Source organism: Nelumbo lutea, chromosome 5, assembly GCF_056320005.1.
Source record: "Nelumbo lutea isolate HS-2025 chromosome 5, American lotus-T2T, whole genome shotgun sequence".
In the NCBI taxonomy this organism is placed as follows: Eukaryota; Viridiplantae; Streptophyta; class Magnoliopsida; order Proteales; family Nelumbonaceae; genus Nelumbo; species Nelumbo lutea.
In genome coordinates this window covers 28,733,601-28,757,454 of record NC_142688.1, presented here as the reverse complement: position 1 = coordinate 28,757,454, position 23,854 = coordinate 28,733,601, and the positions used below count along the sequence as shown (strand labels likewise).

At 40.8% G+C, this 23,854-nt stretch overlaps 1 protein-coding gene across 4 annotated transcripts in view; it reads left to right on the top strand.

Moving 5' to 3' along the window:
- Positions 1–23,854, top strand: part of LOC148851304 (nucleoporin (DUF3414)) — a 101,647-nt gene that overhangs the window by 20,765 nt on the left and 57,028 nt on the right. For 2 of the 4 annotated variants that reach the window (XM_088947787.1, XM_088947786.1), the window contains exons 4-9: positions 107–176; positions 3,327–3,460; positions 15,616–15,756; positions 15,844–16,001; positions 16,206–16,374; positions 16,497–16,595. In XM_088947787.1, coding sequence (XP_088803913.1) covers positions 107–176; positions 3,327–3,460; positions 15,616–15,756; positions 15,844–16,001; positions 16,206–16,374; positions 16,497–16,595 — 771 coding nt within the window. Of the gene's footprint in view, positions 1–106; positions 177–3,326; positions 3,461–15,615; positions 15,757–15,843; positions 16,002–16,205; positions 16,375–16,496; positions 16,596–23,854 lie in introns of those variants that run through there. The other 2 variants (XM_088947788.1, XM_088947789.1) reach the window with 2 other exon arrangements.

The following is a 23,854-nucleotide window of genomic DNA, read 5'->3' as shown; positions in this document are numbered from 1 at the left end:
ATGTGAATTGTTGTTGGTAACAAAAATGGAACAGTAATTCAACATCAAGCCACCTGTATATTGCTACTTTCTTTGTCTTACCTTTTCTTCTGTTGCTGTTTTGAAGATACTACTTCAATACTACATTGAGCGACAGTGCTTGCTGAAGTGTACAAGGCAAATTCTTATGCATGCTTGTAAGTCATCATTTTCTCATCTTTTCTTTGGGATAGCATTTCAATTCATGTTACCATTTCCCACTTGTTTCCTTATATTCCTTAACATGTTTTCAATTTTGGGTTACCATGGTGAAACTTTACTTATGTTTATTTTATTTTAAACTTAGTATTGAGAAATAAATTGTATCGTTATCTGATGTTTGAGAGTATGTGACCTAAACCTTTTTTTTTTAACCTCACTAATATACAATGGCAAATGAATTGAACATCAAGGAAATTAGCCATGCAATTTGGGCAGGTCTAGCCCAATTTCAGTCTGGTTCAATCCATGCTTTTGCATGGGCTAGCTTGGACTTTGAAGCTCTGGGTTTGGCCTGGGTGTGAAAATTTAGGCTTAACCTCAACTTGGTTGGGCCGAGGCCTCAAGTAACCCAAGCGACTTAAAATGCAACTTGAGCCTGACAGGCTTTCTGTAATATATTTATCCCAAGTATATATGTACAACATGCATATATGCATGTTGGTAGGGTCTGGGTTATATGGCATTGGGCCTAATAAACTCGTCAAAAAACACAAAAGATCAGAGAAAAGGCGACTCGAGGATTGTTCTCAAAAAGCTGATAAGAAGAGTCATTGAGTGGGAGTCTTGGTTGGGTTTGGGCAGTAGGGGTGGGTTTCCGAAGGGTGTCAATTTTGGTTGGTAGGGTCTGGGTTTTGCCTTAGTGTTGCGGTGTTTTTTTTTTTTTTCTTTTTTCTGGGTCAAAGATTCTTGTTTGGGGTGGTTTTTCTTTTTGGGGCTTGGGGATTCTTTGCTTGGGTCTCTGTTGTTTTGATTTCCCTCTGGTGATTGCTTATCACCTTGTATTTGCATTTTTGATTTAATAAAAAATATTTTATCTTAAAAAAAAAACATGCATATATGCTATGTATAATTTACAATACTTTACATACTCTAGTATAGTTGTCGAGTCGTTGCCTAGGCGACAAGGTGCTCATGGAGGATCACCTCGCCTAATTGCCACGATATTTTTTACACTGTTCCTAGATACTTTATATTCTTAACCTTTTGAGATTACAATAATAAAAGGCATTATTAAACTAAATTATTCAGTTTAATTTAAAATACTAGTCAAAATATTGCTTGGGTTCTTATGATGCTTTCCTACTTGAGAAACAAAATCCAAAACTGAACTGCCATGCAGGCCCTTTCAATCCAAAAGTCAGAGCTTGCTGTTGGGAGATTGCGCACATGAAAATGAATGTGCTTGTGATATTCTTCAGATGAAGGGGGGGGCATGGAATTTGTCTTCTCATGAATCTTATCCAAGAAAGTTAGTTATGCTGTTAACAGTTTTTTTTTGTTGAGTAATCAAAATGTTTAATTAATATATGAAATTATATTTATAGATACACAAAAAAGCCTCTAGCCATACAATAAGCTTTACAGAGCAGTCTCAAACATCTCTTTATTTCTTGTGTAATCAAAATGTTTAATTAATATATGAAATTATATTTATACATATACAAAAAGGCCCCTATCCATCCAATAAGCTTTACAGAACAGTCTCAATCATCTCTTTATTTCTTGTGCTTTAGCAGCTGACATTTTTTTATTGGCAACAAAGATCAAGTTTATTGATCAGAAGAACATATATACAAGGACTTCATAAAAAGAGGCACCTAATGCTGTCTAATACAATAGCTGACATTTTGAACCATTTCATGCTTCTCTTGGTGTTAAATGGGAACCCTTGTGGAAATTCTGAGTCTTTTGAAGTGTTTTTCTTTGTCTACTGCAGAAATCTTGACACTTGACAAGGTATTGTTGTATAGAGTTCTCTATTGATTCAGTTATCAGAGGATGGCAGGCTCTTTCTGGTTCTATGAGTTGTAGAAGGTGAAGTTATAGAATTGATCCCTTCCAACTTGATGAGCTGTTAAACTCAATTGTGATGGCTGCTCTTTTGGGAAGACTGGATCCTTCTGTGTTGGTTGTTATAAGGATGTGGGTGGTACTACCATCATGGTGCATTCTGGTCTTGTGGGCCATTCACATGTGCTGATATTTCGGGCCTGTTTGGCGCATCTTTCCACGTGGTCTTTCGGCTGTTTACAAGCCGGGAAGACCGAAAATCGGTCTATTTCCGTTTGGCACGCGGAAGATCTAGCCGCCAAAAGACGGGATGCCGAAAAGACGTGAAAAGCCCATTTTGGGCTGATTTCAGGAAGCTCCAAATGAAGCTTCTCGCGTCTTTCGCATTTTAATCTCGCGCAGAAAGACACGTCTGCCAAACGGTCTTCGGGCTGCCCAAATCTTATGTCAAAAGCCCAATGCGTATTTTGACTGTCAGAGCTACAAGAAGATCTTCTCAAAAAGACTTGCCAAATGGGCCCTTAGTCTTTCTATGGTTTTAGGCTCTCATTCCATCAAGGTGTTGAGAGTATAGAGATTGAGGGAGATTTCCCGGTGGTTTTTGGTTTGATGCTTGGTTATTCTATTGGTCCCTGGTCCTTATGGCATCATATCAAACAAGCAAGAGCTTTGGTCTCTAGAGTGAACAGCTTGTTATGTGTATCCCAAAGTTGGCTCATTTTTCCACTGATAGCTTGACCAGGGGTGCTCTCATTCCATCAAGGTGTTGAGAGTATAGAGATTGAGGGAGATTTCCCGGTGGTTTTTGGTTTGATGCTTGGTTATTCTATTGGCCCCTGGTCCTTGTGGCATCATATCAAACAAGCAAGAGCTTTGGTCTCTAGAGTGAACAGGTTGTTATGTGTATCCCAAAGTTGGCTCATTTTTCCACTGATAGCTTGACCAGGGGTGCGATAGGGTGGTTCAACTTGTTTATTATTATTATTTTTTTAATACCAAGATAATACATTTGTAGATCGTTCATTGTGTTTGTTTTGTTATGTCTATTTTAGATGGGATCTTCTAATAGGGGCTCTTCTTCAAAAGAAAGAACCTTATCTAATAGCTATATGTTGTTTTTTTTTAATATAATTTTTTGTTATTGATAAAAGGAGAATTATATATTTCATTCTTGTTTGTTTATTGAGTTCTAATACCAAGAGCCTTAGACCTCATTTATGTGGCTCTGCTTGAGTTCTTATCCAGTTAAGCCGGATCTGAAGTCTCTCTCTCTCTCTCTCTCTTCTTTGATGTAGTATACATTGGAAATGTATCCAAAGATGGTAATGCCGTTCAAGAGGAGGCACTGAAGCTGTTTGCTGATGGATTAGAACGAAAGTTATTATCCATTCTTCAGAACCTTCTATCCTCCAAATATCCAGAACATATGGTATGTTGAACTGCATAATACTTTTCTTTTAATTTGGAACTGTCAGCTAGTATGTTGTGAAATATTTCTGATGCTGATACCACTTTGCATTTATAATATTGTTTTAGTTTGACCACTTATAATTGATGTATAGGCTTGTTCTAAACCATATTCATGGAGTTGTTAAAGCTTGGTGGTTGCTATAAACCATTTAGATGGGCTTTAATTTTATTTCTCTTATTCGCTTTACATTTTCTTGCTTTCATACAAGTGTTAAGCCCCTGTTATGTGTTCCAGCTGTGGGCATGTGTCAGGGAATTGAATTTCTCTGATATTAAACTATTGGGATTTGGGATATCATGGTTTAGTCTTCATGCTGGTCTAGATGGATGACCAACTGGATATTTGTCCATTTATTGGAAGTGTATTATTAATCTTATGTCTTGTGGCAGCCAGGGGTATCATTGTAATTATTCACTTCTTTTAGATGTTCATATAAATAGAAAAGAAAATGTAACATACACTCCAAGAAACTGTTCCATATTCTTTTCTTCCCCTTTCTCCATCTTCTCTGTCTCTTTCACATTCTTGTGAATTTACATTTTTTCTTACCATTTTTTCTGAACCTACAAATTTGTTGGTTGCGTAGAACAGAAATCCTGGGAAGAACCATAAGCTTAGGATCAACAGATTGAATGGGGATCTAAGAGGGTTGGTCATTATAATTGAAACTGATTTTGTTAGGATTTATTGAGATTTGTCTCTGTTTTTCTATTGCTTAGGAGTAGTCTGAGAAAATTGGCCAAAAGTATCAGTCTTCAATTTTTTGATTGTCAACCCTAGGAAGTTGCTTTGGAAGTGGCACTCTTGCATTAATTAATCTCAAGGATATTTCCCTAGAACTAGAGGGTAGTTTGAGTTTTTTAGTGCACCCCTCTTTCTCTAGTTCTATTTTTGCACAGGTTAGGTTTTCCACCTACAGAACCTTTTTGGTCCTGACTATCAGTCAGTTTTTGTAATTGTTTATCATTCCTTTTTATTGAGGAATATTATTGGAATTTTTTTAGATCCCTGGATCCTTTTGGAAGTGACCGAAAGCTAGGCCTAGACCAGAATATTGTCTCGAGCAGTGTTGGAAAGAGTTGAGATGTGCTGGTGGCCACTCTTAAATTGGATAAACCAGTCTGGAGTTGTTTCAGTCTATGAAAATGTACATAGATGGGTGTGGAAGTCTTGGGTACATTACAGGAGAAACTGTGAAAGCAGAGATTGTGGATCCACATTGTGGTAGATGGGTACAGGAGAATTACGTGGTTACTTTTTGGCTCATTAACTCAATGCAACCACATATTAGTAAGAAAGTACTTGTGGGCAAATACTGCAAAGGAGATGTAGAATTGTGAAGATAAGACTTGTTGCCAGGCATTAAATGTGGCTAGAGCATATCAATTGTACAACAAGATAAATAATCTAAAGAGGGGGGAGAAAGCACTATCATTGTATTTTTCCACTCTAAAGTCTCTCTAGCAAGAGATCTATCATGTGGAAACAAGGGACTGAGAAAGCTCCAAGGATGCTATGGATTCCAGAAGGTGGGTGACATTTTGTCTTGAACAGTTACTGGTATTATTGTACATTTTTTTTTTTGATTGGAAACAGTAACTTTCATTAATTCTTTAATAAACTTGGTACAACTGTCACCTTCAGAAAACAAGGTGACCCCTCACCAAATTACAAACAGGCCCAAAAAAGGTTCTGCCTACTAACTCCTTGCTTTGCTAAAGTATCAGCCATTGCATTGGCTGATCTCCTAGTCCATTTAAACCTGACTTCGTGCTCCCCTTTTAGTTGCATAATCTCCGTTACAGGTTGTCCAAGGGACCAGGTGCCTAAGTTGTTTGTTTGCATCCAACCTATTACCAGTTTTGAGTCTCCCTCCACTTCCAACTGCTGAAAACCCAGCTGTTTAGCCAGCTTGAGCCTTTGTAGGAGTGCCAGAACTTCTGCTCTAAGAGAGTCCTCTGGGCTGAAGCTGTTTAGCCAGCTTGAGCCCTTGTATTATTGTACTTCTTCAGGAGGTTCAGATAATTAGAAAGGAAAGGGGTTCAAACTTGGAAAAGAAAGGGCTTTACACGTTTTAAATTCTTTCCATATTCTTTTCTTTTCTTTTCTCTTCTTTCTCTCTTTCATTCTTGTGAATCTACATGTTTTTCTTATTATCATTCGTGTGATTTCATATTCTCTTCTCTCTTCTTTCTCTCTGTCTCTCTCGCATTTTTTGTTCTTTAATAAAACCTTACTTTTACTTATCAAAAGGAAAAAACCAATACAACATAAAATAGCAAGTGATTGTCCTAACTAGGTGTCCTACTCTTACTTGGCTTCTTAGGATTATTAATTTGCACTGTAAACCGAGAACTATGACTCCTAACAACTATATAACTAAAACAACTATAGAGATAGTTAGTAGTGTGTGTGGTTCCAACCCCAACTGTTGAAGAGAGAGTTTTAGTAGTGTGTGTAGTTCCAACCCCATACTTATTTATTTTGTTTTTTATTTATTATTTCCTTTTATAGTTGGACCGGCTGGGCCTTGTTTATGTTTATCTTTTTTATTTTGTGTTGGAGTTTAAGTAGGGGTATTAGAGTAACTCCTACTATTGTAAGGAGATTAATGTTTATAAATAACAATTAAATGGGGCGGCAGGTATACACAACCGAATCCCTTCTTTCTTTATCTCTTTTCTTTTCTCTCTCTCTTCTTCTCTTCGAAGTTTGAACCTGTGTTTCTTTTCTTAAATTACATCAGTCCACAGCAGTGTTCTATTTGTTTTATTCAAGTTGGTATCAGAGCTCGATCTAGGGCTTCTCATGTGAGTCTAACCCAGCCGACCGCATGAGAATTATCTAGGGCTGGAAGATTAGAAAGGAGCTATCTTTGCCTGATTCTTGGAGGTTACCAGAGATCTTTAGCAGTTGTCCGAAGATTGGAGAGTGTTTTTTTTGGTAATCAGGAAGAATCAGAGAAGGTTAGAGGAATCTAGATTGGATCTTTATCAAGATTGAAGGTGGCAATCAGAGTTTTCTGGGTAAGTTTTCATTTCTTCTTGAGCCAGCAGTAGTAAGAAATAAGTTAGATTTATTTAGAAGGTACGACTGGGAAAATCTGAGTTTTCTAGGGTTTGTTCTTAACCCTACGAATTATTTTTTGACTGTGAGCCTTTCTTGGAGGGATCATCTGGAAAAGATCTGATCTTGAACTTTTGACTGTGAATATGTTATGGGCCCGGGAATAGGATCTCGTCACGGGTCGGTCCGCGGGGAAAACCTCCTGTTTTCCCTTGTCCCTTCTTGATGAACCTATCTTGGTGCCTTTGGTGATTTGTTCAAGAGATCACCAACTCTCTTAACTCACTTCTTTAACTGAATATTCGATATCTTTATTGACTGATAGCAGCTCCTTAAATAGGAGATTACAAGAGTCCTAATCTTAGGGAGACTCCTTGCTGATTAGGGAGACTCCCAATTCTATCTTGCAAAGGATCAGATAAGCTAGTCCTAATCTGATGATCTACTAATAAGATAAGATAAGCTAATCCTAATCTGATAGTCTACTAACAAGATAAGATAAGAGCATCAGAATAAGATAAGAACAAGCAAGATGACTAATCTAATCTAGATGAGACTGCTGTTGCCGAACTGGGTAGGATGAGAATCATTGGATCACTGCTGCTGCTGGCGGTGGGTCAGGTTCCTGTTGCTGCCGGCGGCGATGGTACGTCTTCCCGAGGAATGCGTCCATAACATTACTCCCCTCCTGGACTACGAGCTTGTCCTTAAGCTCGAACTCTGGATATGTGGCGTGGAACTCTGCCAATGGGAGTCATGTGGCTTTGGCCGATGGTAAATTACACCATTCTACCAAGACTTTAACAGCAGCACCAACAAAGAGCTTAGCTGACTGATGGGGAAGCTCAGTACCAGTATCATCAAGAAACAAGTTGCATAAGATGTTGTTCTTAGGTCCTTGAGAGCCATCAATCCCAAATAGGGGGCCCCATGAGCCATAACCATTGTTAATGGCATCCGATATTCCAGCAACAACTCCAACCATGTTAAAGATAATCAGTGTTGTAGGAGGAATGAGAAGTGTAGTCCATTTGAAGAGGTACAGTTCACCAAACTCTGTATCATCTGCAGCCTTTGAAGTTACAGTGAAGTTGGTGTCAACTCCTGCAAGAACTTTAAGAAGGCCTTGGAAGACGACAAAAAGATGAGCTGAGACACCTCCTATCACCCAGAATTGTTTATTGCACCACCAATCCTGAATGCTAACACCGCTCCATCGGAGCTCAAGCACACCGGTGGCTATGATGGACAGGAAGAGGGCAATGAACCATATGCTAGCAAGATTATTCAGAGTGGGAATGGTGAACTTTCCAGTGAGAAGACAGACAGCAGGAATGATGCAATAGGCAAGCAAAGGAATGGAAGTTGAAGGGTAAACAATGGTGTTAGTATAGGTCAACCTCTCTAACCATTTTAGTTTTCCTCCATAGCCATACCATAGAGGGCAATGCCGACTAAGGAATATCTCAACTGATCCAAGAGCCCACCTGAGAACTTGGTGCAGACGATCTGAAAGATTTATAGGAGCTGAACCTTTAAATGCAGCTAGTTTAGGAACACAATACACTGACTTCCATCCTCTGCAGTGCATCTTGAATCTGTCAATATGTCTTCTGTGATTAAGCATAAATCCATCCAAGCTCTTTTCCCCATTCAGTTTTCTCTTGATAGCCACAACTAATAACATGAATAGCCTCCTTAATGAGGGTTGTGTTGTTGGTACCCTCAGGAAGACCACCTTCTTCCATAAGTGTTGAAGCATTGAAGACAGGTGACTGTCCAAACCTCTTCTCAAAGTTTTTCTGAGACATGAGAGATGATTTCTCTAGCTCATCGTATCCTTCAAGCCCTTCTTCAATCTCTTCAAGATCAAGGATAGGGGCAGAGCCTTTCTTGGAATAGTCCTTTGCCATCACTTTCGTCTTCTTGCTGTCAAACCCTCCAAACAAACTTCTTTCTCCCTTCTTTGATTTCAACTTTTTCCTTGATCCAGCATAACAACAGCAACACCAAGAAGGCCAGCAATCACAAGTCATCTTTGGTCTCTTTTCAGACACTGGTGGGTCATAGCCATACAATGCTTGCCTGTTCAAGACACAACCAGTTCCAACGTAGACTGGTCCTTGGATCCCATCCAAGCCTTTCTTGTTGATATCAAAGAACACTATATTGCGATTAGCGTATCTATCGTGGCGATCAATATCGTCGAACCTCTATGGAAACTGGAGATAACATAGCTTCTTTCCAAGCTGAGGATCCATCAGAAAGCACATGGCTTCCCTTACAGCCTTGCTTAAATCACATAGAGTGGAGGTGGCAGTAATTCTGCTAAATTATGCTGCTTTAATTTCTTTGTATGCAGAACCCCTAGTTGGTGCTGGACAAGCAAGGATGCTTTCTTCAGAGATTTCGGGAGACTTGAAAGGTACTTCTTTCGGCGTGCAATGGTCTCCATAAGGCTTTTCTTGTGTTGCTCTAGTTTCTCATGAAGTTTGCAGAGTTTTTTTCGCCGGAAAAGCTCAAAATTAAGCCGCCTTAGCATCAGGTCATGTGCACTGTCTTTTGATAGTATAGATCCTTTAATATCTTGAGGGGCTGAACTGAAAAACTCTTCCTCAGGCACAAGTTCAATATCTGGATACTTTGACTTGAAATCTTTGCGCACCTTTATGGCTTTCCCAAAATGAATTTTCTCATACATCACATTGTGAAGCTGCAATGTAGTGAAATCTACTGGTGCCTTAGCACGTTCAGTTTATGCTTTAACACGATCCTCTTCTAGCAATATAGAACGATTTACCTTATCCCGGTCATCTGTTCGTTGATTCCGAAAAAACTGCTTGCAGCGATACAGCCAGCCTAAGGGGTTTCCGTTTTCGTTGTACGACGGGAATTCCAGCCTGCTGTACTTCGGCTACCGGGGCGACGACCTGCTGTTCGTCGAACGACTCCGCCAAGTCTGGTTGGTGGCTGTTTGTGGTTACAGCCCCTTCTGGATCCCTCTCCTGGTTAGAGAAATACGATTCCAGCAAGCGTCGCAGCTCCCGGACATCGTCTTTGACCTCACGAACCTCCACGCGGGTTTCCACGAGCCTATGCTCCAGTTCGTGGACCTTGGATGATAGCTGCACCAGATCTCCCATGACGGTAGGCTCTGATACCATGTTGTTATGGGCCCGGGAACAGGATCTCGTCACGGGTCGGTCCACGATGAAAACCTCTTGTTTTCCCTTGTCCCTTCTTGATGAACCTATCTTGGTGCCTTTGGTGATTTGTTCAAAAAATCACCAACTCTCCTAACTCACTTCTTTAACTGAATATTCGATATCTTTATTGACTGATAGCAGCTCCTTAAATAGGAGATTACAAGAGTCCTAATCTTAGGGAGACTCCTAGTTCTATCTTGCAAAGGATCAGATAAGCTAGTCCTAATCTGATAATCTACTAATAAGATAAGATAAGCTAATCCTAATCTGATAATCTACTAACAAGATAAGATAAGAGCAATAGAATAAGATAAAAACAAGCAAGATGATTAATCTAATCTGGATGAGACTGCTGTTGCCGAACTGGGTAGGATGAGAATCATTGGATCACTGCTGCTGCTGGCGGTGGGTCAGGTTCCTGTTGCTGCCGGCGGCGATGGTACGCCTTCCCGAGGAATGCGTCCATAACAGATTATTGGACTGAATACAGTCCATGTTTGTCTACCAGGGAGTTAATCCTTGACTGTGTTTGCATTCTTGGAAAGGGTCTATCGGCTGATTACAGTCCAGATCTGTCTACCAGGAAGTTGACCTTTTTCTGACTGTGTTTGCACTGTTGGAAAGGATCTATTGGCTGAGATTAAATTCTGGGTTGTCTTCTCTATTTTTTAGTGTTGCAGAAAAAGAATTTATCCTTTTAGGTATTCTTCTTGGAAGTTTTTAGCTTATTAGTGCTCTCTTAAGAATGGAGAAGTTTGGAAGTGAGTTAAAAACACAAGGGGAAGGATTTTTTGGGACTGGTAACATGACTGGAAATTCTTTTCAAATTACCACTGTTAGATTTGATGGAACCAATTACTTGGAGTGGGCCCAATCAACAATGATGGCTATTGGAGGTAGAGGTAAATTAGGCCATGTGACTGGAGATACAAAGAAGCCAGCAAAGGAAGATACTTTACATGCAAAATGGGTTCAAGAGAATTACTTAGTAATGACTTAGCTATGTAATTCCATGCAGCCCCACATCAGCCGCAACTATCTTTGGGCAAAAACAACCAAGGAGATTTGGGACAGTATGAAGGAAACTTATTCCCAACCACTCAATGTTGCTAGGGATTATGAGCTGAAGTGTGAAGTGAATAACCTCAAGCAAGGGGAGAAGCTAGTCTCAGTGTATTTTGCTACTCTGAAATCTCTTTGGCATGAAATTGATCACTTAGAAACTATTGAATGGAAAAGCCAGAGGGATGTAGCAACATTCAGAAAACTGATTGAAACAAATAGAGTTTTTGAGTTATTAGCCAGTCTAAACTCAGAGTTAGACATTATAAGACAACAACTTCTCACTAGGGAGAGTGTGACTTTATCTCAGGCCTACTCATTAGTCCACAATGAAGAGAGTAGGAGGAAGGTTATGCTATCTTTTCAGCCCATAGAAGCAGCCTTGACAGCAACAAAATCTAAGGTTGGAGGGGGAAAGGAAAGGGAAATTAGGAAGGAACACAAGAGAGATTTTTTGTGATTATTTCAAAAAGCCCAAACACACTTGGGATACCTATTGGAAATTGCATCCTCACCTAATGCTAGCTAGACTTAGAAACAAGAAGGGGAGTGCCAATATAGCAACTACTACTGACAGTACATCTTCTTCCAGCACAAGGACCACATCCTTGGATGCTTTAGTAGCTGTCTGGGCTACACAACACAACTAGAGAATGAAGCTGGTATTTTTGGATCTACATCTCATTTTTCAGTCACCACTCCTACTCATCCTACTTCAGCCCTTGCTCATACAGGTACAAGAGCTATTGCATGTCATGCTTCTGTCCTAGGTAACACTAGGCCTTTCTAGGTAATAGATTCAGATGCTTCAGACCATATGACCAGCCTATCTACTTTGTTTACCACCTATTGTTTATCCTCTAGGAGAGACAAAGTTTCTATTGTTGATGGCTCCCTTGTGCCAATTTCTGGCAAGGGAGACATCAGATTGTCTGATGCCATCTCCCTATCCTCAATTTTGCATGTTCCTAAGCTCAGTGCTAACTTACTTTCAGTTAGTAGTATTACTAAAAATCAAAATTGCTCAGTAACCTTTTTTCCTGATCAATGTGTTTTTCAAGATCTGAAAACGAAGAAGGTGATTGGGATTGGCTGTGAGATGAATGGAGTTTACTTGCTTGAACATCCAAAGGGGAAGCAGAGTGAAGTGGGAAAATTGTTTGTCTCTCAGTCTTGGAGTAAGATTATGCTTTGGCATAATCAATTAGGTCATTTGTGTTTTGGGTCTTTGAAGAGTCTTTTTCCAAATTTATTTGAGTCAGTCGAAGTGTCTAGTTTGAAGTGTGAAAGTTGTGAACTTGCAAAACACAGTATATCATCTTATCCTTTGAGTAACAAAAGAAGCAACCTTCCTTTTGAAATTGTGCATACCGATGCTTGGGGGCCATATCATACTCCCACTATGGGGTGGGGGGGGGGTACAGATATTTCTTGTTATTTGTTGATGATTATACCCGCTTCTCATGGGTTTACCTTATGCATTCTCGAGATGAGGTCCCTTTTCTGACCCAGGCTTTCCATCATATGGTTCTAACCCAGTTTGAAACGAAGATCAAAATTCTTAGATCCGATAATGCCAAGGAATATTTTGCAAAACCCTTGGCATCCTATCTCCTTGATCATGCGGTCATTCATCAGAGCACTTGTCCTCGTACACCTCAACAAAATGGGGTTGTTGAGAGAAAGAATAGACATATATTAGAGGTAGTAGAAGCATCATGCTCAACTCCAATGTTCCCATACGTTTATGGGGGGATGCATTCCGTACAGCCGTTTACCTTATTAACATGGTTCCTTCATAGGTTCTAAACTTGCAAACACCATTCAACCTTATGTATCCAAATAAGGACCTGTTCACTATTCCTCTCAAAATTTTTGGGTGTATTTGTTTTGTTCAAATCCTTGGACCTCATCGTTCCAAGTTTGATCCCAAAGCTACTAAGTGTATTTTCCTTGGGTATGCACAAAATCAAAAAGGATATTGTTGTTATGAGCCTGTTTTAGGGAAACGTTTTGTGTCCATGGATGTCACCTTTTTTGAGGATATGCCCTACTATTATAGGGCTTCTCCTCAGGGGGAGAATGGTGAGGAAGGGATTTCAATTTCAGCCCCAAAAGTTCCTTTACCTGTCCCAGTTACTGAGAGGGAGTGTCGTGAAGAGGGTTGTCAAAAGTGCAGGGAGTTGAGGGTATATCACAGAAAGTGGTGGAGGCATGTTGATTCCTGTCCTCAGTAGCAATCCGGGTCAATCCCAACATCTTCTATGGCCCCAGATCCAGACACTACCACTGCTCCTACTGTTGAGCCCACTATTACTGATGCTCAGCCTCCACCGTCAGATGACCTTGATCTTCCAATTGCAATTCGTAAAGGGAAGCGTCGTTGCACCTCATCCACTGCCCATTGTATCTCCAAGTTCCTTTCCTATGATTTTTTCTTAGAGTCCTATAGATCTTACCTGGCATCTATTGTTACTATTCCTATACCCAGAAAAGTGCAAGAAGCTCTTTTGATACCTGAGTGGAAGGAGATAATGAAAGCAGAATGCCCTTGTTAAGAGCACATGAGAACTAGTTAACCAGCTTGAAGGGAAGAAACCTGTTAGATGCAAATGGGTGTTTATTGTAAAATATAATGTTGATGGTACTATAGAGAGGTATAAGGCCAGATTGGTTGCAAAAGGATTCACACAAACTTATGGCATAGACTATGTGGAAACCTTTGCACCTGTTGCAAAAATGAACACTATTAGAGTCCTACTATCCATTGCTGCAAACTTCTCATGGCCACTATTTCAGCTAGATGTTAAGAATGCTTTCCTCAATAGAAACTTGCAAGAAGAGGTATACATAGAGTTACCCCTTGGATTTTATAGTAAAAAAGCAAGAAAGAAAGTTTGCTTACTAAAGAAGGCTTTATATGGCCTGAAACATTCGTCGAGAGCTTGGTTTGATAGGTTTAGACTGGCTTTGGACAAATTTGGCTACATACAGGCTCAATTAGATCACACTCTCTTCTTTAAGAAGACATGTCTTTCCCTGACACTACTTGTAGTCTATGTAGATGACATTGTGATATCAGGGAGTGATATTAGTGAGATTGAATCTCTTAAACAACATCTTCACAAGGAATTTGAAGTGTAGGACTTAGGGGAATTGCACTATTTCTTGGGAATTGATGTAGCTTGATCTAAGCATGGCATTTTTATCTCTCAGAGGAAATATGTTCTTGACTTATTGGAGGAAACTAGAAAGTTGGGAGTGAAGCAAGCTGACACACCTATTGAGCTTAACCATAAAATAAGTGTAGAAAGTGGAGTACCTCTTGAGGGCAGGGCTATGTACCAAAGGATGGTTGGGAAACTTCTTTATCTTTGCCTAATTCGGCCAGATATTTCATATGCTGTTAGTGTTAGCCAATACATGCATTTTCCTAGGACCACTCACCTCCTTGTAGTGGAAAGGATTCTTGACTACTTGAAGAGATGCCTAGGGAGAGGTATACTCTTCAAGAATAATGGTCACATGAAGATAGAATTGTATACGGATGCGGATTAGGCTGGTTGTGTTGATGACAGGAGGTCTACCTCTGGATATTGTGCATTTGTGGGGGCAAATCTTGTTTCCTAGAGAAGCAAGAAACAAATTGTTGTTGCTCACTCTAGTGCAGAAGCTAAATACGGATCCATGGCCAATGGTGTTGCAGAAGTGTTATGGCTGAGATCCTTGCTTAATGAGCTAGAAATTGATTATGAGAAGCCTCTGATGCTGTATTGCGATAATCAAGTTGCAATTAATATTGCCCACAACCCAATACAGCATGACAGGACAAAGCATATCGAGGTGGACAAACATTTTATCTGAGAGCGAGTTGCATCTCAAAAAGTATGTCTTCCTTACATTGCCTTAGACATGCAATTAGCTGATCTCCTTACCAAAGCAGTCACAAAGAGCAAGCTGGAGACAAATTTATGCAAGTTGGGAATGACAAACATCTACTCCCAACTTGAGGGGGAGTGTAAAGATAGTTAGTAGTGTGTGTGGTTCCAATCCCACACTGTTGAAGAGATAGTTTTAGTAGTGTGTGTGGTTCCAACCCCACACTTATTTATTATGTTTTTTATTTATAATTTCCTTTCACTGTTGGGCCGGCTGGGCCTTGTTTATGTCTATCTTTTTTATTTTGTGTTGGAGTTTAAGTAGGGGTATTAGAGTAACTCCTACTATTGTAAGGAAATTAATGTTTATCTCTCTTCTCCTTCCTTTCTCTCTTTTCTTTTCTCTCTCTCTTCTTCTCTTTGAACCTGTGTTTCTTCTTAAATTACATCAGTTCACAGCAGTATTCTATTTGTTTTATTCAAGTACAACCTTGCTGTAAACACTCTCCTAACAAACTTCTAACATTACTGTTTCATAAACTCAATTACTAACTCATAACACTCAGAATTTATTCTAGCTCGCAGCTAGAATCTTCTCAATTATTGTGCAAAATAAGAACCAAAGCCTTTGAATTGTTGAGCGCTTATCTTTCTTCAATAAGTCTTGAAGTTTGCTGTATGATCCCTATCAATATTATTATGGCTTACTAATATTTGATACTTATTCTAGTATGATGTTTCTGTTTGAGAAAAATAGTAAGGGCGATGGGTAGAATTCTTCCTTGTCCGTTTTGTTCGTGTTGCTTGCCATTCTTTCCTTTTTATTCTTAACTTCTCTCAAAAAAAAAAGACCAATTATTTATTTTAATTTCTGATGTGGAATTGTGAGGATGCATTGTAGGAAATTGACCTTGCCACTTTGTGGGCTGAGGAGACTCTGATTGAAGATAGTTTGGTCTTGGACATTCTTTTCCTCGCTTATTACGAGTCATTTTGTGCTTGTAATGGTGAACAATGGAAGAATTTGTGTTTGCTTTACAAGGTACTATCTTGATTTTTTATTTTTTATTAGATGCTGGATCCTGTGCAGTTTTCCATCTGAATCCTTGCGTATGGTGCCTAATTTCAGGGTGTCTTATCTGGGTCTTTTAACTTTGCAATGTTGACATTATCAATTGAAGCAAGAAATTCTTTATATCGTGCTAAAGTTCAGCTACTGCTAATTCTTATTGAAACCTTGGACCTGGAAAGTCTTCTTCAAATGGTTCATGATGAAGTGCCTTTCAGGTATGCTGCAAAATTCTCTCTCTCTTTCTCTCTCTCTCTCTCTCTCTATGTGTGTATATATATATATATTTATTTATTTTTTCTTTTTTTTTGTTGATAATCAACCGGTCTACAACTTTTATTTATTAGACAAGAAAATTCTTCTTCTTATTTTTCGTTGTTTTCTAGTTTGGTTATTGGATCACTTTTGACATTCTTTATCAGGCAGGGTCACTCTGTTTTTTCCTTGAAGGATGTCCAAGTGATGGATTCTGTGATTTCAAGTTTCAATGTTCTTGAGACAGGAGAAGCAAGTCCTTTGATACTTGCATGGGCTGTATTCCTCTGTTTAATTTCCTCACTTCCTGAAAAACAAGATAATAATGTGCTCATGGTATATGACCTTGCTAAAATGTTCTCTCTCATATCAGCTCCATTCTTACTTTACAATTTGATGTTGACTCAACATAGTTTCATGAGATTTTTTTTTTTCATTTGATTGGTGTATTATTTCAGGAGATTGATCATGTGGGGTATGTTCGCCAAGCTTTTGAGGCCGCACCATTGAATTTATTTCTTGAAATTCTGGAGAATGATAGTTTGAAGGATTCAGATGTAAGTTACTCTAATATCAGAAATTAAAAAGATTTGTTTCTTTTGAACTTGTTAGAAAATATAATATTTGCTTTTTAAAATTTGTTACTTAATTGCATCTTCTTAACTTATATCTCAATTTGCTATTATTTCATTGTTTGTGCTTCTTGTTGAGTTTGCAACTCCTGTGTCTGTTGTACTTGGTCTCTTTGGTATCTATTTGTATGTTACCTTCCATTCCATTACAATGACTGTCTTTGATTGGTGGCTGATCAGAGATCTTGTTAATATATAGAGATGAAGCAGTGTATATTCTGGGGTAGAGAGGAGGAAGAATGAGTAAGAACTAATAGCCTAGTCCAAACAGCTACCCTCTCCCATTGAAAGTAAGCATAACAATGAGAAAATGAAGCCCTTTATCTATGGTGTGTGGGATTTTTTGTGGGAGTAATGTAATGCACTAATACCCATTTCTCTAACAACAAAATTTAAAGAATCAACTCTAGGTGAGGAGTTGACTTCAAGAGGGACTTTATTGAAAGTGTGTCCATGAGGATTATCAGTTGGAATGTGAGAGGATTGGGAAGTGCTAGGAAAAGGAGGGTAATAATGGATTTATTCACAAGAGAGAAGCCTAATATTGTGTTGGTGCAAGAGACAAAGCTCTCTGAACTGGATGGAAGATGGATAAGAAGTTTTTGGAGGATTAGGGGTGTTAGTTGGTCCTCGGCTCCATCTTGGGGTGCCTAGAATGGGAAAACTACAGGAGGCCCTATTTTGGCTTGGCGAAACATGAAACCTCTGCAATGGGTCCCTAGATCAGTGCCTGAGCATTCAAAAGGAAGCAGCTCAGTGAAAGATCGACCGAATCTCAGATATGTAAGAGAGGGTGGCACGGAAAAGGAAGGGGTTGATGAGGGCTGGGCCAACTACCAACTAGAAGACCCAGATTTGGAAGAGGACTTGGACGACCAGTCCAGCATAGGCAGTACGGAGGTAGACCAACTTTCAGAGGCGGACTTGGCTGCAACCCTGCACCTTAGTACATTGTTTTCAGAAGACATAGGGGAAGGATATAGGCTGGATCGGCTTATACACAGGAGAACAAGGGTGGGGAAGGCAACGACGATCTGGACTTAGAAGTTCCTGAACCAAAGCTTGATAATGGGTGAGAGTTAGTAAAGAACTATCCATGACTCCTCTGAAGCAAAGCAAGAACGTAGAAAGGAGGGACGAACAACTGGGTGCAGAGAGGGACCGCTGTAAAACGAAAAAGACAGGGAGGTTCACTCCACAGATCCAAACTAAGGAGCTTTCCAACAACCACACCTTCCAGGATCCGATAGCTTTTAACTCCAGTGCCTCCAGTCCGCTCCAGCTAAACCAAGGTAACAGTGTCTTTTCAGTTATTGGTACTAATGGTTGCTCTGTGTCCTGTGTGCCAGATTCCGATCCCATTTCAGAGTTTGCAGTCTGTGTAGGAGAAGGGGGGGCGGGTATTAGTTGTAGAGGTAGAGAGGAGTTAGAGAGGGAGGAGGAGGAGAATGAATGGTTAAAAGGAAGGGATACTGAGACTAGGTTAGGGTACAACAAGGAGGAAGAAGGCACAGGTGGGGACACAGGCCTGGGAGATAAAATGAAAGAATCAGAGAGAAAAGAATTGGCAAGTGAGGATTCTGTGGCAATATTTGTATAGAAACTGGGGTGTAAACTGAAGGATCCAAATAAGCTGAAAGCATTCCTTGAGAAAAAGAGAGAAGAAGTCAAGGCCGAGTGGAGGAGAATGAGTGAGGCTGGAAGCAAGGTGAAGGAAGGGGCAAGTGACAAAGGCATTAGAACTAGAGGGGCGAGGAGGGGAGGAAGTAGGTGAGGGAAAAGGAGCGAGGGGCGGACATAAAAATAGTAATGAAAATTATAAATTGGAATGTGAGAGGACTGGGTAGTGCAATGAAAAGAGCAGTAAGGAGTCCGAAAAATGGACCCCGATGTGGTACTATTACAGGAAAAGAAAAGAGTAGAATTTGATACCAAATGGGTAAGGAGTGTGTAGAGGAGTAGGGGGATTAGTTGGGTGGTCCTACCATCTTGGGGATCAGTAGGGGGGTGGTGACATTGTGGAAGAATGAGGTAGTGGAAGGCCTAGAGGAATTGGTAGGACAATTCATAGTCTAACTGAAATTTAGGCAAGTGGAAGATGGTTTTGAATGGGTATTAACCAATGTGTACGGGCCAAATACTACAGAGAAAGAAGATTATTATGGGAGGAGTTTGCAGACATAAGGGGTTTGTGGGAAGGTCCATGGTGCCTAGGAGGTGACTTTAATGTAACAAGATTCTTGGCAGAAACAAATAGTTCTAGGCAGAGGAGCACCACAAGTACGAGGAGGTTTAACCAATTCATTGAGGCCTTTGAATTAAAAGAAATTCCATTGTCACAGAGGTGATATACTTGGTCCAATCTCCAAACGAATCCAATTTGCTCTAAGTTGGACAGATTCCTATTTGCAAACGACCTGGAAGAACATTGGGGGAATCTGAACTCTGGAGCACTCCCAATGGTGACTTCTGACCATTGGCCTATTGTACTTTGTAAGGAGGAGGTGCATAGTGTGGGTCCAGCTCCATTTAGATTTGAGAACTTGTGGTTAGAGCATCCGGGGTTCATTAGGAAGGTTGAAGAGTGGTGGGTAGAGAGCTGTTAGGAACCTGCCTAACTCGGGGCTCTTCGAGAGAGAGAGAGAGAGTTTAATGCTGAAAGAGTCCTCCCTTATTCCTTTTTTGGCTCTACTACTTATAGTGTTACAATCTTGACTGTTACAGCTGTTACAAGTGGATGGCAGTTGTGACAAGTGGCTGCTGATGTGGCCTATTCTTGTAACTGACTAACTGTCTTCTGTTGGTCTGTTCCAACAGTCTTGACAGTCCAAGTGGATGGCGGTTATTACAAACTGCTGGTTAGTGGCCTCCTCTTGTAAAACTGACTAACTGCCTTCTGTTGTTCTGTTCCAACAGTCTTGACAATCTTCCCTTCCTTTAGAGTGACCTTGCCCTCAAGGTCTAATGTAGGAAAATTTGATTGCAGATCTAAGTAGGAAAATTTGAGTCCATGTGCATGAATATGGGCTGATCTAGGTCTCCTCTTTGCTTTGTCAGTGTTGCAAGACTGATGGGCCTTGGGCCTTTGCATGTCTGCCCTTGTAGATGGACTGTAGAGTTTCCTGATGTGAAGTCCATGGTGAGACGGGCCCAGTCACAGACCACGGGTCCTAGCTGCCTTAACCATTGAATGCCTAGCACCACGTCTGCTCCACTGAGATGGAGAGGATATAGGTCCACCGCAAACTGATGACCCTGAATCTTTAGTGGTAGGCCCATGCAAATGCTATTGCAAGATAGGCTTTTACCATTGGCCACATGAACCGTAAAGGTCGTTGTTGGTTGCACCGGAAGTCCCATTTTATCCACCAAGACTTGAGTTATGAAGTTAAGGGAGCTGCCACTATCTATGAGGATTGACACTTGGCGCCCTAGAATCAGCCCTGCAACTCTCATTGTTTGAGGGGACGCAAGTCCCGTAAGGGTTTGTAAGGATATTTCAGGCATGCCATTGGATTGTATTTCCTAACTTGGGTTAGATTCTCCACAATCGGGGATGTCGTCTTCCTCTTCGACATCTGTTTGGAGGAGAAATGCTTGTTGTTTCTTTCAGTGATGGCCCGACCCAAATTTCTCTTCACAGTTGTAACAAAGACCTTTGTCTCTGCGGGCTTGCATCTCTGCCCAAGCCAGCCGTTTGAAAGGAACCAGTGGGCCTGGGCTAAGAACTCCTTCCTCCTTGTCTGGTGCTGTTGTCCTCTCTTGCTCCCTTCTTGCTTCTGGACCCCATGGTCGCTGCACCTTTCTTGCTTGACTGAACTTGTCCTCATACTATCTTGCTAGTGCTGCCGCATTGATGACCGAAGTGGGCTGCATCACTTTCACTTCCAGTTGCAGTTCTTCTTTTAGGCCGCCTACAAAGCTTCCCACTAATGCCTTCTCCGTCCATCCTTGGACTCTCACAGCCAACCTTTCGAACTCCATCTGGTATTCTTTTATTGATCCCACTTGCCACAGTTTTGCCAAGTTTTCATCAAGATCTTCGAACCTTGATGATCCAAAACGGACAGTTATGGCGTCCGTGAAGTCTGCCCAGGTTTGATGGGGGTGCCCCGTTCGGTACCATTGAAACCAGAGGATAGCTTCCCCTTCAAGATGCATAGAAGCCAGAGCTACCCTATCCTGTCCCGGTGTTTCATGTTTATCGAAATACCTTTCTGCTCTGAGAATCCAGGGGGTTGGGTCGCCGCCTGAGAATATGGGGAAGTCGATTTTGGCTATTTGTGTTGTCGCCCCTATTCTGTGACTGTTTTCATTGCTGCGCTCTTCGGGGCTACCTCTGTCAATGCTTGTTGCCCCCTACTTCAGTCGATGGAGGAGAGCAGTGAAGCTTTCCTTCATTTCTTTGAGATCTGAAGACATTCGAGGATCTCGACCTCATCTGATCCACTCGGGTGTCTACTGATGTGTTTCTTGTGTTGGTCAACCTGGCTCTGATACCAAATTGTTAGGAACCTACCTAACTCAGGGCTCTTCGAGGGGCCAACCTCCTGAATTCTTGGAAAGATCGAGAGAGAGAGAGAGAGAGAGAGAGAGAGTTTAATGCTGAAAGAGTCCTCCCTTATTCATTTTTTGGCTCTACTACTTATAGTTTTACAATCTTGACTGTTACAGCTGTTACAAGTGGATGACAGTTGTGACAAGTGGCTGCTGATGTGGCCTCTTCCTATAACTAACTAACTGCCTTCTGTTGGTCTGTTCCAACAATCTTGACAGTCCAATTGGGTGGTAGTTGTTACAAGTGGACGGCGGTTATTACAAGTGGCTGGTTAGTGGCCTCCTCTTGTAAAACTGACTAACTGCCTTCTGTTGGTCTATTCCAACAATCTTGACAAGAGCAAACCAGTAGGGGTGTGGTATGGAATGAGGTTTCATAAGAAGCTCTAGTATCTGAAAGGGAGAATCAAGGAATGGAATCTACTAGAATTTGGGAGATTGGAGGAAAGGAAATAGCATGCGATCACACAAATTGCGGACCTGGACAATAAAGAAGGGAGGGAAGGCCTAACTGAAGAGGACAAGGAACATAGGTGGAGTTTAAGGAAATAGTTAGAAGATTATATGCTTAAGGAGGAAATAAGTTGGAGGCAGAAGTCAAGATGCAAGTGGTTAATAGAGGGGGATAGGAACGCTAAATTCTTTCATGCCTTGGCTTGTGGTAGGAGGAAGAATTCTATTACTAGATTGGAAATTGAAGGGAACAACATCACAAGACAGAGAAAAATAGCGGGAGCATTTGCAGATCATTTTAGGAGCATATATATAGAAGGCCACTGAATAATAGGGTATGGTGGAGGGCTTGGATTGGCCAACACTGAAGAGAGAAGAGAAGGATTGGTTGGAGAAGAAATTTGAGTTGGAAGAAATAAAAGAGGCAGTATTTTCGATGGATAGATCAAAGGCACCGAGCCTAGATGGTTTTACGATGGCTTTCTATCAGGGTTGCTGGGAGATCTTAAAGGACATATTGTTGGTATTTGATGAATTCCATACCAGAGGAGTGATTAACCCAGGGCTAAACTCCACATTCATTGCTTTAGTTCCCAAGTGAGGCAAGGCCACCCAAAGGACTACAAGCCGATCAGTCTAGTTAACAGCCTTCATAAGATCATCACGAAGGTGCTGTCAATTAGAATCGGAAAGGTGCTACCATCTATCATCTCGAACAATCAAGGAGCTTTTGTGAGGGGGAGAAAAATAACATATCAGATATTGGTAGAAAATGAGAGTTTAGAGGATTACAAGAGATCCGGGAGAAGAGGAGTGGTCTGCAAACTAGATCTAGGAAAGGCTTATGATATGGTTGATTGGTCCTTTCTATTGGAGGTGATGATGAATTTTGGGTTTGGAGATATCTAGTGCAATTGGGTGATGGGATGCATTAAGGATTGTCACTATTCTATCTTGGTGAACAGGACCGTGGTGGACTATTTTCTAGCTTTGAGGGGGATCAGACAAGGAGATCCTCTATCCTCCTTTTTGTTCACATTGGTAGCTGAAGTGCTAGGGGGTTTGATATCTAAAGCAGACTCCAGGGAGCTTATAAGAGGGTGGAGAGTTGGAAGGGATAATGTACCATTTACACATCTACAATTTGTAGATGATACGATTCTGTTTTGCAAAGGTGGGGATGTCAATTGGATTAAAAATTTGAAACTCTCTATACAACTCTTTGAACAGATGTCAAATATTAGGGTGAATTTTGAAAAAAAAAGTTGTATAGTTGGAGTCAATATGGGGGAAGGGGAGATGGGGGAGTTTGTAGATATTTTGGGATGTGCAGTGTCTAATTAGCCATTAAACTACCTGGGCTTACCTTTGGGAGATAATCCTCAAAGAGATGATTTTTGGGCCCATGTTTTGGAGAGATTTGAAAAGAGGCTGGCCAACTGGAAAAGAAATTATTTGTCCCTTGGAGGGAGAATCATCCTAATTAGGTCTACGTTGGCTAACCTTCCTGTATATTTTCTGTCTGTTTTTAGGATACTGACGAAGGTGGCTAATAGGTTGGAAAAGCTAATGAGGGATTTTTTGTGGGAGCTGGGGGAGGAGAAGAGGGACCATAGGGTCAAATGGGAGGTGGTTTGTAGAGCTAAAGAGGGAGGGTTGGGTATTGGTAATATTAGGACTAGGAACCTTGCACTACTAGGAAAATGGTTATGGAGATTCTCACTGGAGAAAGATAGGTTGTGGGTTAAGGTGGTGGGAAGTATACATGGATTGGCAGATAATGGTTGGGATTTAGGAGTTCTAGCAAGGGCCACAAGAGATTCCCCTTGGAGAGCCATTCAAGCCATCTTGCCTTTATTCTCTCCATGGATCAGGTATGACTTGCATTCTGGTACCCTTATAAATTCTGGGAACAGGTCTGGGTTGGGGACTTCTCTCTGAAAGATCAATTTCCATGCCTTTTTGCTTTGTCCTCCCTCAAGAATGAATCAATTTCTTCCTTTATTGCTCCTTCTAATTCACCCTCTGGGTTTAGTTGGAACCTAAGCTTGAGAAGAGGTGTTAGGGACACAGAGATTGCCTGTACCATAGCCTTACTTTCCATCTAAAGCAGATAGCAGAATCTGGACACTCACTCCCACGGGCTCTTATACTTGTGCCTCCTTTTTCAAAGA